Source organism: Micromys minutus (genome assembly GCF_963924665.1).
Source record: "Micromys minutus genome assembly, chromosome: 27".
NCBI lineage: Eukaryota > Metazoa > Chordata > Mammalia > Rodentia > Muridae > Micromys > Micromys minutus.
In genome coordinates this window covers 26,759,572-26,774,480 of record NC_137962.1, presented here as the reverse complement: position 1 = coordinate 26,774,480, position 14,909 = coordinate 26,759,572, and the positions used below count along the sequence as shown (strand labels likewise).

Here is a 14,909-nt window from a genome sequence, read left to right as displayed (position 1 = left end):
CAAGGCAGTGCAAAACAGTTTTCCATTTAAATCTTATCATTCTAACCGTGGCAGTGATTTGTGCAAATCCGCCAAATCATCATGCTGTGTTATAAATATCCAATTAAAAAAAAAGATATCTTCATTCCCCACTCCTCCCATAAAACATAAGCATATAAGTATCCCTCATGTTTTTGAACTTCCTTTATGTTTCCGAGAAAAAAAATAAACGAGTATTTTCAAAACAAAAATTCGCAGCTCGTTTTATGCAACGTCCAGATTTCTTTAGCCAGGGCTACCGATAAAATGCTAAGATTTAGGACGAAAATTTAGACACCTGGGTGGGGGGGGATCAACAGGGCGCCAGCCTGCGTCTCCAATAGCTCAGCTTCACCATGGAAACAGGAGGGAATTCCACTAGCCGCAGTGTAATTAGGATTTTTGTGGGCCACCACTTACTTCCAACGAACCTTTCAGAAAGTCGCAAAGCAATTTAATTTCTAACTGGTCTAACACCGGGTCTGAAGCCAGACAGTGCTCCGTGGTGGGAGCGGCGCATCCGGCCCCCCCAGACTCCGGCTCCCGGCAATGCGGCCCGTACCTGCCCGTCCGGCCCGGGCCCGCGCTGCCCGCGCCTCTCCCGGTGCTGCGTCCGCCCTCCGCCAGCCAGGAAACCACGGCGGCCTGCGGCCTGCGGCCTGCGGCCGCTCCTTCTTCCAAAGACACTGCGAGCTGGCTGAAGGCGTACAGCAGCGAGCAGAAGCCGCAGGCCAGGCACAGCCCTACGACCCGCAGGTAGCGCCGCATCCCGGCCCGCGCTACCGCCGCCGCCGCCGCTGCCGCCGTCACCGCCGCCGCCGCCGCCGCGCCCGCCCGGGCGAACTACGAAGAGCAGCAACGCGCAGCCGCAGCATGACCAGCCGGTTCCCGCCCCTCCCCGCCCCGCCCCTCTGTCGGAATCCTGGCCTGGTCCCACTCGGGCCGGCCCCGCCCAAGCCCAGCACCCCACACACCACGCCCTTAGCTCTGCCATGCCCCGCCCCACGCCCGCTGTCTCGCTCCGCCCCGCGCACCAGCCCCACCCACATCCGGTGCCAGCCCTGCCTCTGTTTCAAACGAGGGCCCGGGCTTCGAATCGTCCCGCCTCCGTGCCACGCCCCAACGCCCGGCCAAAGCTCCGCCTCCGCGGCGCTCCGGGAAGCCGAGCTGAGCGCTTGCGCACTCCCCGCCTCCGGGCGGAACCGAGAAGTGGACGCTGCTTGCTTTCCCGACTGCCCGGCTCTGAGCTGCGGACATTGTAGCGAACAAGGCGGGGCTTTAGGCCCTTGCCCTAAATCTACGATCTTTCCATTGCGCAATTCGTGGCGCTGGGCAACTAGAATTCTGAGACATCGCTGCGTTGACTAAAAAGAAACCGTGGTTACGGCACTTGCTAACTCTTCCTCGACCCATCCTGCTCCCCACGGACCTCAGCGTCCGGTCTAAAACGTCTTTCCTTCATGGGGGTGTGTTAAGAAGGCGGTAATGCAGTGCTGCTGTGCTTGCCCATCCACACGAGGCTGGGAAGGCAGCCTTATTAGACTTTGCTGACAACTCATTTGCATACCCAAAGCAAAACTGACAGGCTCCAAACCCAGCCTCCCTTCCTTCCCGCCGGGCATTCATCCGCCACAGGCCAGGCTCCGCTCACGCAGAAGCCTCGTGGGGTACTGGGTAGGGGGATGGGCGTAGATATTGGGAATGTACAGCTCGGGGACTTTGGCTGGTGCTGGAGAGCTGTGTTGATTTTACAAAGCAGAATGACTGTAGCTTAAACTTCATGATTATTCTTAGATACTATTAGTCCCCTGAATTGGCTTTCTTGTCAGATCTAACATACTTTTGACTCAAAACCTTGAAAGCAATCTCAGCGAACCAATCAATAGTTTCCGCCAATCTGAAAGCTAAGAATGTTATTAGAAAAAGATCCGAAACCTGTCCGTTTTTCTTGCTATAATCAATCTGATGATCCAACCGGTGTCTGGAAAATGTCTTAACTTCTTTTATTCTCCACCCAACCCGAATCCATGTTCCAAGCACGGGTCACTCATATTTGGTTCAAAATCTCTTATTCCCTTTCGAAGAGGGCTGTAGCACAGAGACAGGATAGCCATCTGTAAGGGTGTGGACAAGCCCCAAGTCGCTTGTACCGCCCAGTACAGAGGAGATTCCTGAGCGAGGGTGGCCCTCTAAGGGAAGGAATTCTAGTGAGCAATGAAAGCAGCTCTTGTATTCAGGAGACTGAGAAGCGCGATGGTAGGACGAATGAATGCAAGAGCGGACCCTGGGAGTGGTAAGGCTGCAGAGGGACAGCAGTTACTCTTGGAAACTCTTTTGGAAGTTGGAGGGTTTTTAAGGAAGGAAGATGGTCACATTTGCGTTATAGAGAGGAGTCTGGCTTGAGTAAAGGCTGGGGAGATGAGAGATTTGAGTGCTGAAATGCTTTAAATGCACGCTGAAAACACATATTTTAAAATGCACGCTTGAAACATTTAAAAGTACAAGTAAGATGCACATATTTTAAAATGCACAGGCAAAACCACACTGAAAAGCATACACTTAAAAACTACATGCATACTTAAAAGTACACTTAAAAGCCCATACACACTTCATGAGAAAAAAAACACACTATTGAATTGTTCAAGTTGCATCTGGGTCACTGAGAAGTTTGTCCACAAAGGACAATGTGAGAGAAAGTCCATGCATAGAAGCTCTCAATCCCTGGCTCTACAACCAAGGCAAAGTCAACTGATGAACTATGGGCTATTTCCATCCCATAAGGATTAAATTTCGTGCCTTGGGTGGGGGTGGAGGGGGGAGTCCAACAAACAGCAAAGTGTAAAAAGAGAAAGAAAGCATACATCTGTTCATTCAATAAATATTTATTGAATATTTTCTACATGCCAGACAAGAGGCTCAGATGCACAGTAATCAGGAATAAAGCAGTGTCCTGCCCTCAAAAGGGAGACAGGCCAGTAAAAACAAAGAGAACAGTACATCTTTCTAATACACCTTACAATTCTTAGAGAAATAGATAAAAGAGCATATACAGAGTTACAAGAGCACTAACAGAAGGATGTGGTACCAGCTGGAGTAGAGTGAGGACCCGGAGAAACGGCCCATTTAAAAGATGCTGAGGAAAGCTGGCTTGGTTACTGGCACCTGTAATTCCTGCTCGCTGGAGGCCAAGGCAGGGTTACCACCTCAGGCTCAAGGCCAGCCTAATCAACATAGTGAGTCCCTCATCAAACTGGGTAACACAGTGTGGCCCCATTTTTAAAAGGGGGAGGATTGCTAATAATTTTTTTCCCAAGAAGAAACTACATGTAGGAAGAATGAAGAGTAATCTCTTGACTCACAGATCTTAAAGCCATGATATATACGGAAGCCAGCTCACAATGTAGGTGAGGACCACACAGAATAATCATGTTCTTGACACGGGCGTTCAAGACCACATCCTCTTTTACAATCCTTTTAGTCCTGTAGTTGCAAAAGAAGTTGTTTCGATTAAAAAAAAAAAAAAAAGGCACTGTAAAAATGAAATGTCTGTATCACCTACACACCAAGTCCTGGCTACCTGGAAAGCTGAGGGGTGGCTGCTTTGCTGTCCAGCCAGGGTTCACACTCTTCATTTTTACCTTCCCAATTGACTTTCCTTACAGAAAACTTGTTACCTATTTCAACATCCAGTGCATATTCCTTTCAGTGATTTCACGGTTGCCTTACAAGTCGGTATCTAGAGCCACCATCTTTACCTCAGCAGTGACAGGCTAAGTGAATTCAAATCCTCAACTCGAAACAAACGAGTGTGAATGAAAGAAAGAAAACTTAAGATCAGGCATAATCAAGGTGATACTCTAGACAAGGAGAGGAAGTGAAGTTTGAAATTAGTATGTGAAGTTTCTAAACTTAGACAAAAGATCTCCGAGATAGAATAAAATATAAAGAATCTCCATTTTAGAAGGTACAGAGCTAGAAGAAAGAGTTCTGAGTGCATACTGCTCTTGCAGAGGAACAGTTATGTTTCCAGTACCAATCTCGGGCAGCTTACAACCACCAGTAACTTCCACCCTGGTGGGGGAGCTGTGTCCACTTCTCTCTGTCTCTCTCTCTCTGTCTCTCTCTCTCTGTCTCTCTCTCTGTCTCTCTCTCTCTGTCTCTCTCTCTTTCTCTCTCTCTCTCTCCTCTCTCTCTCACACACACAATTTTAAATGGTGTGCTCTCTCTTCTCTCCATCCATCCCTCCGTCAGACCACTCAAATATGTATGGAGTCCTGTCCAGCATTTCCTCCCAGTTCCTGCACTTGCGTTTATTTAAAAAGGGAGGAGTCATCCTTTAGACAAATGATCTTATCCAGGTGCCACAGGTGCTGGAATTACAGGTCACATCGGCTCCTGTCTCCCTCATAGGTCTATTTAGACATTCCAGTATTTTCATAGAGAGAATGAGTTTTAGGTCGCTGTGGGCATGCGTACCTCTATTAGCACCGGAAAAGCTGGAATGGGGAGATTCCAAGGTCTGGGCCAGCCTGGGCATTATAACAAGACCCTGTCTCCAAAGAAAATCCAAAATTAAAAAAAAAAAAAAAACACATTTGGCTGGGTGCGGTGAAGTGGGACCTTAGTGGTAGCCGTTGGAAGGCAGAGGCAAGTGGCTATCTGAAACCAACGGCAGCCTGTCTACACAGCAAGGAGAACTACATAGAAAGACCCTGTCCCAAAAGGAAAAGGTAAAATGTCCTCCGACTGTCTTGTTCTTGCCAGACAGAACGAGACAATAGTCCTCTTTGTGTCTCAGTCTCTCTTGGGCCCGACACTGTGCCTGTGCTTTGACTGAAAGCTCTAGCTGCTCCTGTAAAGACACGCTCCCATTTCTTCTGCCTGGGCTTCTGTTCTCCCAAGTTAGTTTCCTGGTGTCCAGTTCTTCCCACTTTTGCTTCCCTCCCCCACCTACAAGTAGGCACAGGTCCGTTTTACTGTTGCTGTAACTGTAAGTCAAAAGGAGATCGTGAAGACAGCACTCAGGAGAAGCCTAAATGATTAAACCTTGGTCTTCAGTTTACTTGTGGATTTTCCTATAAAACTCTACAGAGACGTGGTAAGCAGACAGGCGGCTTTCTTCTGAGTTATAGGGAAAACTAGGACTCATCCTCAGGGCAAGCATCTCCTCAGGACTCAGGGAAGGCAGCAGTGGTATCGCATTTTCTTTATACTAAAGTTACCTTTGGCTTATCCTCACACCTAGAAGAAGTAAAGCCACTTTAAAAAAAATTATTAGTATTAGGGGGCAGAAGAGATGGCTCTGATTCAGTGAGCTTGCGCTCACAGAGACCTGGCTGGTTTCAGTTCCCAGCACCCATGTGATGGTTCACAAGCCTTAGGCACACATATGGTTCCCAGATACACAAACTAGCAAAACACAGAAAATGAAAATATTTTTAATTGGTGATTTTAAGTCTTATTCACCCAAGGGAATTGAGGCAGTTTATAAAAACAAAACAAAAAGTCAAAATTGTTACATATAAAAAATAAAAAAATAAGTTAGAGTAAGGACAGCCATTGAGTTCTACATAAATTATTTAAAACAGCCAATTTCAGGGCTGGAGAGATGGCTCAGCAGTTAAGAGCACTGGCTGCTCTTCTAGAGGTCATGAGTTCAATTCTCAGCAACTACCTGGTGGCTCACAACCATCTGTAACGGGATCCAATGCCCTCTTCTGGTGTGTCTGAAGACAGCTACAGTGTACTTGCATAAAATAAATGAATCTTTATTGTTCTTTTAAAAAAGCCAATTTTAACTGCAATTTTTTTTACAACTACAGAAAAATCTGAGAATGCTCAATCTAAATTGTCTTGAGAATGGCAAATTAATTTCTCAAATGAAGCAAACTTTGGCATAAAATTTGAGTAAAATTTCTAACTTGGACAGTAATGCAGAATCTTCCTTCAGCACTCTCACAAAGAAGAAATGGGAAACTTTACTGTTTTGACTTTTCAAAGTGTTTTTTTTTTTTTTTTTTTTTTTTTTTTTGGAGGGGGGCTCAGTGGTTAGGAGCACTTGCTGCTCTTGCAGAGGACATGGGTTTGGTTTTTTCAGCACCCATGTAGTGACTCACACAGCCAGCAGTGCTTTTTCAGGCACTGCACACATGTGGCACACTTACAAATGCCGACAAAACACTCATCCGCTTTAAAATAAATATTTTAAATAAATGAGAAGAAAATGAGTCATCTCAGATTAGTATGCTTACAAGGGTAAAGATTGAACAGGATGAGCTGAAGTGATAGATCACAAACACCGAGCTCAGATAACTGGTCAGTCATCCAATTAGCTGCAAATGCCCAAACCAGAGCCCAATATTCTAGCGCAGACTTCCAGTGGATGTTTAAGGCCTAGGTGAACGTTCTAAGGCAAAGGTCCCAGGCATTCCCTCCTGTAATACTTGTGTCTTGTACATATTTTTACTGTTGTAGAGATGTCCCTGTATGTGCACTTCACAGCTTTAGCATCTTTGTAACCATCCGGAAGACAGTGATAGGTAAGCCACGGTCTGTGAAAAGATGTGGAATGTGAGGCTGGGGGAAAGCGCTTGTGCTGATAGCACGAACAGGGGTTGTTTGCTCCTCCAGGGCCTACAGTCAAAAAACAAAACAAGCAAGCAGAGATTCAGTGATCCATACTTGGAACGCTGGGCTGGGGCAGTGGAGACAAGCAGGACCCTTGGGCTCACTAGTTGGTAATCGTAGCCTGCTTGAAAAGCTGTAAAGGACCTTGAATCAAAAAGAAAAAACACACAAACACACAAACAAACAAAAAACTAAGGCAGAAAGATCAGTAAGAACTGGTCTTGCTACTCCTGTAGGAACCCAGGTTTGACTTTCAGGACCTAAATGGTGGCTGATGCCTGTCCTAACTCCAGTCCAGGAGGATCTGATACTATGGTGTATTAGCATACAAGCAGGCAAACACTCATAAAATAAAAACAAATAAACATGAGGCACACACCTATAAGCCCAGCACTTGGGAGACAGAAGCAGGCTTACTTCTGTGCTCTGTAAGTTCAAGGACAGCCTAATACACACAGCGAGTTCCAGGTCAGCCAAGAGACGTAGACAGACCCTGTCTCAAAACCAAACACGGTTTATTAAAATAAAGAGAAAACGGTAGCAACACCTGAGGAATGACACGGGCAGTACCCATATAAACATACCTTAGACACACTGACACAGAGAATAGGAAATTCATTCCCCAACACCGGAACCTTCCAGAACTCTACTTGAATTTTCACTGGAGTATCTGGGATTTCCACAGTATTTCAAGTGGTAAAGAATTGGCCCATTCCCTAAAGACAGGGTGATCGATCTATACGAACTAAGAAAAGCCTACGTCATAACATTTAAATGATGTGGGATAGTAGGTATGTGTTATGTAGCAGAAAGTTATTTATATAAAGGAAACTTGTCTACGGTAGCTCACGGTGAACTGGCTTCATGAAAGCTATTCTAAACTACTACACAGATTGCTGCCCTACTTAACATCATGTGCTAAGGGGACGGCTCATGCCTAATTACAGAAATGACTTCACTGTATGCCACCGACATGTCTCCAGAGACTGGTAGACTATAAGCTGCTGTGACCTTCCTGGAGAAACCAGGCCACTGACACATTCTGTTGTACTCTTTCTTTTCTTCATTCTTTCCACATGCTCTCCCATGCCTACTCTCCCTCACCTGTGCTAGTGGTGGGAATTGTTTCCCGTCACTCTTACGTCCTTGTTTTCTGTACCCTTCACGGCTTCCTTGGGCTATTTTTGTCATGTATTTTATTATACTTCAACTTTTCTACATTCTTTGCTCTGGGCTTCTTCTGTACATGCCTACGGTGGCTAAGAGGGAAAACAGTAATAAAGTCAATGCTTTTATTTCTGTTTTGGGGGTGTTCTTGTTGTTGGTTTTTTGTTTCTGCTTTTGAGACAGGGTTTCTCTGTGTAGCCCTGGCTGTCCTGGGACAGGCTCTGCAGACCAGGCTGGTCTTGAACTTGTGGAGATCCACCTGCCTTTGCCTTTCTAATGCTAAGACTAAAGGCATGTACCACCACTGCCCTGTAACACATAATTTTCCTAAAGTCACACACACAAACACACTCTCTCTCTCTCTCTCTCTCTCTCTCTCTCTCTCTCTCTCTCTCTCTCTCTCTCTCTCTCTCTCTCTCTCTCTCCCTGCCCCCCTCCACTTAGTTCTCAAACCACATAGCAAAGACTAGCTCCTACATCGAATCTTTACAAAGATTCCAGAAGCAGTAAGTTGCTAAGACAGTTAATAAGAAATTCAAGCCATTAATGTACACAGTAAGCCAAAAAGCATTCTTTTAGGCACTGAGGATTTATAACTAAATGAAAGTTGACATGCCATCAACTTAGTTGCTTCTCTTCCTTCTGCCAATGTACTTCATCTTGTCTACTATTGCAATAATTTTAGGGAAGCATTTAGTGAAACTTTTGATTAAACTTTAATTAAAACCTTTAAGCCGTTAAGTCATCCATCCCCACCATGTAATATAAAACGTTTTAAGAGTGGTATATTCTTATGTGCTTCAAAGTACACCTTCATATTCACTTCTCTTTACTTTCATTCTGAACGACATACAAAGACTTTTTTAGTGTGGAGTTTGGTTAAAATAACTGCCTGCTAACAGGGCTGGAGAGATGGCTCAGTGGTTAAGAGCATCTGTGGCTCTTGCAGAGGCCCAGAGTTGATTAGCAGCACCCACCTAGGCGAATACAACCATCTCTATCTCTGCAAGTACCAGGCACGCACACAGTGCACACACATACATGCGAGAAAAATACCCAGACACATAAAATAAAAAACTAAGAGAGCCCACCACTAAAACTATATTACAAATTTACAGGACAGCTACAGATCCGCTCTAAGCCCTGGCTCTGAGTAGTCTTGCATATTTTAACATTAAGCACATGTACTAATGGACCATGCCTGTCTTCCTGAAGTCTTTTTGAGGTAGAGTGAATAATGGAGGATGAAGGAAAAAACAAAATCCTACACTAGGTGGCACTGTTCCTTTCTGCAGTCTCAGTGTAGAGGGTGAGGTTCTCCATCATAGAAAGGTGGTCCCTCTGGGACCAAAGCAAACTGTGACAACACAGTCTTCTTAGGCTACCCAAGAAACACTAAGATAACTTAGTGAGAAAAATGTATTTTTAAAGATGTTTTTCCCATACTAATAAAGTAAAGGCGCACATACAGTGAGCAGCCAGATGCTAAGGATCTCACATGGGTTAACATTTAATCTTCCCAAGAACCACGTGCATCCAGAGATGGCCATCCTTACCCTGCTCTAAGGCCAGGACGGGAGCCGGGACTTACTCAAGCTTGTGTCCTACAGCAGGGACGTGGGCACTAGGCCTGGCACTCTGACCTCCATGCCGTCCACCAGCACACAAAGAGGTGTGTGACCTATTCAGGTAAAAATCGCACCTTTTCTAATGTGTTTCTCTCTTGCAGAGAAATTTAAAATATATTAGGAAAATATATGGTCACTGTAAGATATATTGCCTTTACTTATTTTGTGTTAGGGACTAAAGTATTTCCCCACTACAAGATTTAAAATTGAATACACTAAACATTTATACGTGAAAATCAATGTAAAAATAGCATGTTTGAAAAGAACATAGCTGGTTAGTTGGTACTCCATTGGAAGTGTCTTAGAATAAAACAAGTTGTAAGCCTTCATTTAACAACACTAAAGAATGAGGTATCTGAATGTTTTCATCACAGACTTTTACTGTATGCAATAAACTGATTCACAACTAACACATTACAAAAGTACCGCTGTGTCAATAAAATGCACCGCATTTCAACAGTTACATCATCACGAGAAACCAAATGTCACACTGTCAGGGGCCACAGCTTTACCTTTCAATGTTACCATGATGCCTTTTATGTGATAGATGATGTTCAAATTAGGTTTTGTCTTTATGCTAATTTACATTTCAGAAGTCCCTCCCCCATAGGCAGATATATGTTAAGCAAATGGCTAAAAAAAAACAAGAGAACCTGAGGAGAATTTAAGATATAGCATGTAGTTTTTAAGATGGATTTTCAAATACAACATACACACTCTACTTAGATGTAAACAAAATGCAAAATCTTAAGTCATAAAAAATATTTTATTGGTAATTATACATAAGTGAGTGGGGCTGTAAATATTTTTTTATTTAAAGATATTGATAAGTGCATAAATTGAAGGCTGTATCTAAGAACTATGGTTTCCATACCAATTCTTATATTTAGGAAAAGGCCAATTAAACTGACTTAGGAGTGACACTCAGTACTGTGCAATAGTTACATGTTTATATTAATTAGATTCTCATGACTATGACCCTGGATAGGTTTGAACAAGGAAACAGTGATAAAACTATCATTAGGTTAAAGCTTCTGCAGTATGGCAAGTGCTGTTCCGTGTCTGCCAGACGCGTGTACCTCTAACTTACTGTCCTAGAGAACACAGGGAACACCAGTGTCCAGTGACAAGAGCACTAACCCTGAGTCAGAAAGCTATGCAGTCCGTGTCTTACTGTTTACTATTCAGCTAGTAAACAGCACAATAAATCGATGTTCTGAGAAATAAGCAAACTAACAAACATAAACTGCAACAAATGGATAAAACAACTCAGAAACAATAATTTAGTAAAAACATGTCAAAAAACATTGGCAAAGGTTCATACAAATTCTTTATTTAATAACAACTTTCCTATTTAATCACACCAAGTACCAGCAGGTGCATTAAGAGGATAACCATTAAGAAAATCCTGTTGCAGCAATAGTTGATTAAGTTGATCTTTGACTTGCATACATATAACTATTTGTTTCACAATTCTCAAATAATACATATTTAGGCAGCTTGCACTATGTAATAAAAAATTTAAACTCATTACATGCCAATAGTAGAGAATTCAATAATTATGTGTTAGAATTCACTAAACTATAAGTGAAAATAGACTTACCAATAACACTGCATAATGAATAATTCAACCACATTTTCATGGCATTTAACAGCAGAGACCAAAATGTTAAGTCTGGAAATGTTCAGTAGCTTACACTGCAATAAAATCTAATGAATCCTGGCAAATTCGTATTTCATGTAAAACTCAAATTATAGGTTATGCATGAGTGTGTCTGTCATGAAAATGTGGTAGTTGTTGGCATAATCTGTATTTCCATGGAGGACAGGCATGACTAAGTGGAGCGAGAATGTTTAGTGAGACTCTCCGTTCAGGGAAGAGGCTTCTCCCCGGGGCGAGGAGGACCTGGACACGCCCCGCTCAGTGCCGTCCGAGCTGCAGCTGCTCTGGCTGTGCTGGTCCCCAGCAGCAGCGCTGGATGCAGGCGCTGGCTTTGCTTTCTCCTTAAAGTCTGTAATAATGACCGTCAGATCTCCAACAGTGACTTCCAAATGCTGAGCGCTACTCCGATCCACATTTTTTAATCTTGGTCTAAACACAAAAAAAACAATGAATTTTAAAACTAGCTTTTCTCACTATCAAATTTCTGAGTAAATATTAAATAAAGAAGCAAAGTAACAAAATGAGTCATGCTGAAGGTTGCAGGCAGCTTGGTAATTCTATCCTAGGAGATGCTTTAGGACAGCAAAGACCCAACTGATCACAAAAGCAGCTGAGAAAAGCTAAGGCTGGGAACTGGAGAGATGGCCCAACGGTTAAAAGCACTAGATGTTTCCAGAGGACCCAGGTTTGATTCCCACCACCCACAAGGAGGCTCACAACATCCCTTGGCTCCAGTGCCAGCAGATGTGACACGCTGAGCATTTCGGGCACCAGGCATGCGTAGTGCACATACATACATGCAGGCATAACACTCATACACATAAAACAAAAGCCTCTTCCTCTTTAAGTTGTGTTTTCTGACTTCAAACATAATTTTCAAGGGCAGAAAAATCTGTGATATTTCATATTGAGATAAAATACTTTACTTTTGCGTGTGTACAAGAGTATGATCAAAGTTAAAAAAGGAAGATTAAATGCTTGTTCTATTGTTTTGAAAAGCCCATGGAGCCCATCCTACCTGGTTCTCTTGTGACAGTTCTTTTTGCTAGCTGCTTCCTTCTCACTTTTGTCCTTCTCTACTTTGTCTTTCTTCTCTTTCTTCGACTGGGTAGGAGGCACGAACTGCTGAGTGACCTGCTGTGCAACCAGCTGGGAGACAGGGCGAGGTTTCCTGTGTGCATAGGAAAGAGGAAGGATTTATTACAACTTACTGATGACTGATCCTTATGAAATAAACGTAGGTTGTGAGAATAAATTTTGTGATATTTTAAAGTTTAAATTTCTCATATATAAAATATCAATTGTTATTTCTGTTCAATAAAATAGTTATCGAAACAGCTAAAATTTAAGTCCAAGATATATCTCAGACCATGAGAATACAAGTGTACATAAAGAAACATGTCAACATTATTTACAATTCATATCCAATAAAATGAGGCACGCACAATAACAAACATGAACTTTAAAAATTTAAAGTTCCACTTACATAGTTTCTGTGTATCAGTGTTGTGGCTGAAGTACAGGGCCTCACACATGCAAAGCATAAGCTAAGACACATCACAGGTCCCAAGAAGTCTTTTTAACCTATCCTTCCTTCTGAGAGAAAGACCTAAATATCTGTAGTATTGTCCACTTGGTTCCACCTTAAAATCTTTAATCCATTCACTGATTATTTGTTTACTGCAAAAACACACCAATGAAATCCTTGAGACTCCTGTTTCTGGCTATAATCTTAAGATGAATTTCTGATGCTGGAATATCCTCCATTCTGTGGCATTTCCATTTCTGCATTTCAGGGTGCCTTCTTGGCTTTTCCTCTGGACGCTAGCATGAGCTAGCGTCCTATTGTCCCAGATCAAGGACCAGCTCTCACAGAGCTGGAGCAACTGGGACAAGAATCACAGAAACAATCTCTAAATTCCAAAGGTAAGAAAAGTGAAGAAGCAGGAGGACAAAGAGTGGAGAAATATCGGATATAGATAGATGATAGATAGATAGATGATAGATAGATCCATCCCATGTTTTATAAATAATTAACTTTATTGCTTAGAAAAGCCTATCCTGGAATAAAACAACCCAAAGAAAAATCTTAGAACATATAGTATTAATCGCAGTCACACAATCCCAGAACAAAACCAAGCATATATGTTTTCCTTCATCTGGAGATCCCAGCCCACAGTGTGTGTACATGCATGTGGGCACAGTACAATATGTAGAACAGAGAACAAGAAAGGGAACACACATTGGCTGATGAGGAAAGAGCATTTGAGCCATGAAAAAGGATATAAAGCCAATTGTTCTCCCTGTTTCAACCCTGTCACAGTTTTTGTCTTTTACCTTTTTTTAAAATTAGAGGACAAGTCCATATTATCAAATGTTTAAATTTGATAATAAAGTATAAAATCTAATATGAAACTTTATACTTTCAGAATAGAATTCAGAATGCAGTTGTCCAATGAGATGTTCACAGCCAACATGGTTTTTTTCCCCTCATTTCATTTTCTGAGATTGGACTTTACTGTGAAGATTGGGCTGTCCTGGAACTATTATATAGACCAGACTAGCCTCTGCCTCTGAGATGTGACTGCCTCTGCCTCCCAAGAGTTGGAATTACTGTTCAAGGGATTTTTGTTTTTAATTAGAATTTAATTTTAAAAATAGTATTTTGGATAGAGAATTTTTTAAAAAAATCATTTATATTTTCTTATAAAAGAAACAAGAAACATCAGGGCACAACCAGGAAATGAGAAAATATTGCATAATATTGCCTAATCCAACAGAAGGTCTGAAGGCTATGAGGATAGAAGGCCGCAGAACCGACAGGAACCCGGTTCAGTGCCCAGGCTGACAGCTGCAGTAACAGTGCTGGAGGAGACAGCCCTGTGGGTTAAGTGCCGCTGTGCACCGCAGTCTGGCCCCACAGCACTCGGGTGAAAGGCTGGGCGTGCCCCCGACACCTGTAAACCCAGCACTGCTAACAAGCTAAGGCTTGTGGAACACCAATGCAGCAAGTTCAGGGTCAGTGAGAGTTCCTAATTCCACCAAGGGAACGTGGCTGGAGATAAGGGGAGAGGAACACTAGAGGACTCCAGACATCCTCCTGTGACCTCCACGGACAGTGTGTGCCTTCACATGCATATGCCACACATGCAAAACCAGCTACACATATAAAAGTGATCAAAGTATTTACTGGATTTTATGGTTGGCTCTGTTAAGGAAATGAACACAACACCAAGGGTTGAGGAACAGTTCATATGTTCAAGTGGTGTCAGAATCTCCCAGAAGGATTTTCTTGTCAACACCTTCCTCCAGTTTCTGATTTAGTGACTTCTGAGTGCAGACCAAGAATTCAAGTTTTCAAGTAAACTAATTTGTTTGACTCAGGGAAGTTATGTCCTAGGAAGACACAACACACAAATCTACTGAGCTTAGATGGAACTGTCAACAGAACAAAGTATGGGTGCCACTAAAGTCCAATTCAGAGAACAATGAGGTTTGTTAGGGCTACTTACAGGAGCAGAAATGACTCAAAAACAACTGCATCCAAGAACACAGCCCAGCATGAGTGACAGATTACAAAGCCAGGAACCTGGTGTAATCCCTGAGCAGGGGAGGCCAACCTCTCCCTCCCTTCCCTGACTCAGCCTACATGAGGTGGAGCTGTCCACCGTGAAAATACCTCTCTCCAACCTCCCTAAGCAGCTCACCAGGGTGCCTCAGCCAAAGCTACCACTGGCCAGGAAAGACTGCTCATCCCAACCAATGGAACCAATGCAGGGAAGGAGAGGAGATATCATCCTGAGTGA

At 43.2% G+C, this 14,909-nt stretch overlaps 2 protein-coding genes across 3 annotated transcripts in view; both read right to left on the bottom strand.

Annotated features, from left to right (window-relative positions):
- Nucleotides 1-828, bottom strand: part of GXYLT1 (glucoside xylosyltransferase 1) — a 33,723-nt gene extending 32,895 nt beyond the window's left edge. For both annotated transcript variants that reach the window (XM_080938876.1, XM_080938877.1), the window contains exon 1: nucleotides 581-828. In XM_080938876.1, coding sequence (XP_080795002.1) covers nucleotides 581-786 — 206 coding nt within the window. In that variant the 5' untranslated portion in view covers nucleotides 787-828. The remainder of the gene's footprint in view (nucleotides 1-580) is intronic.
- A 9,272-nt stretch (nucleotides 829-10,100) lies between these two features.
- Nucleotides 10,101-14,909, bottom strand: part of YAF2 (YY1 associated factor 2) — a 50,499-nt gene continuing 45,690 nt past the window's right edge. Inside the window, exons 3-4 of the mRNA XM_080939199.1 lie at nucleotides 12,122-12,274; nucleotides 10,101-11,532 (exon numbers count right to left, since the gene is read on the bottom strand). Coding sequence (XP_080795325.1) covers nucleotides 11,295-11,532; nucleotides 12,122-12,274 — 391 coding nt within the window. The 3' untranslated portion in view covers nucleotides 10,101-11,294. The remainder of the gene's footprint in view (nucleotides 11,533-12,121; nucleotides 12,275-14,909) is intronic.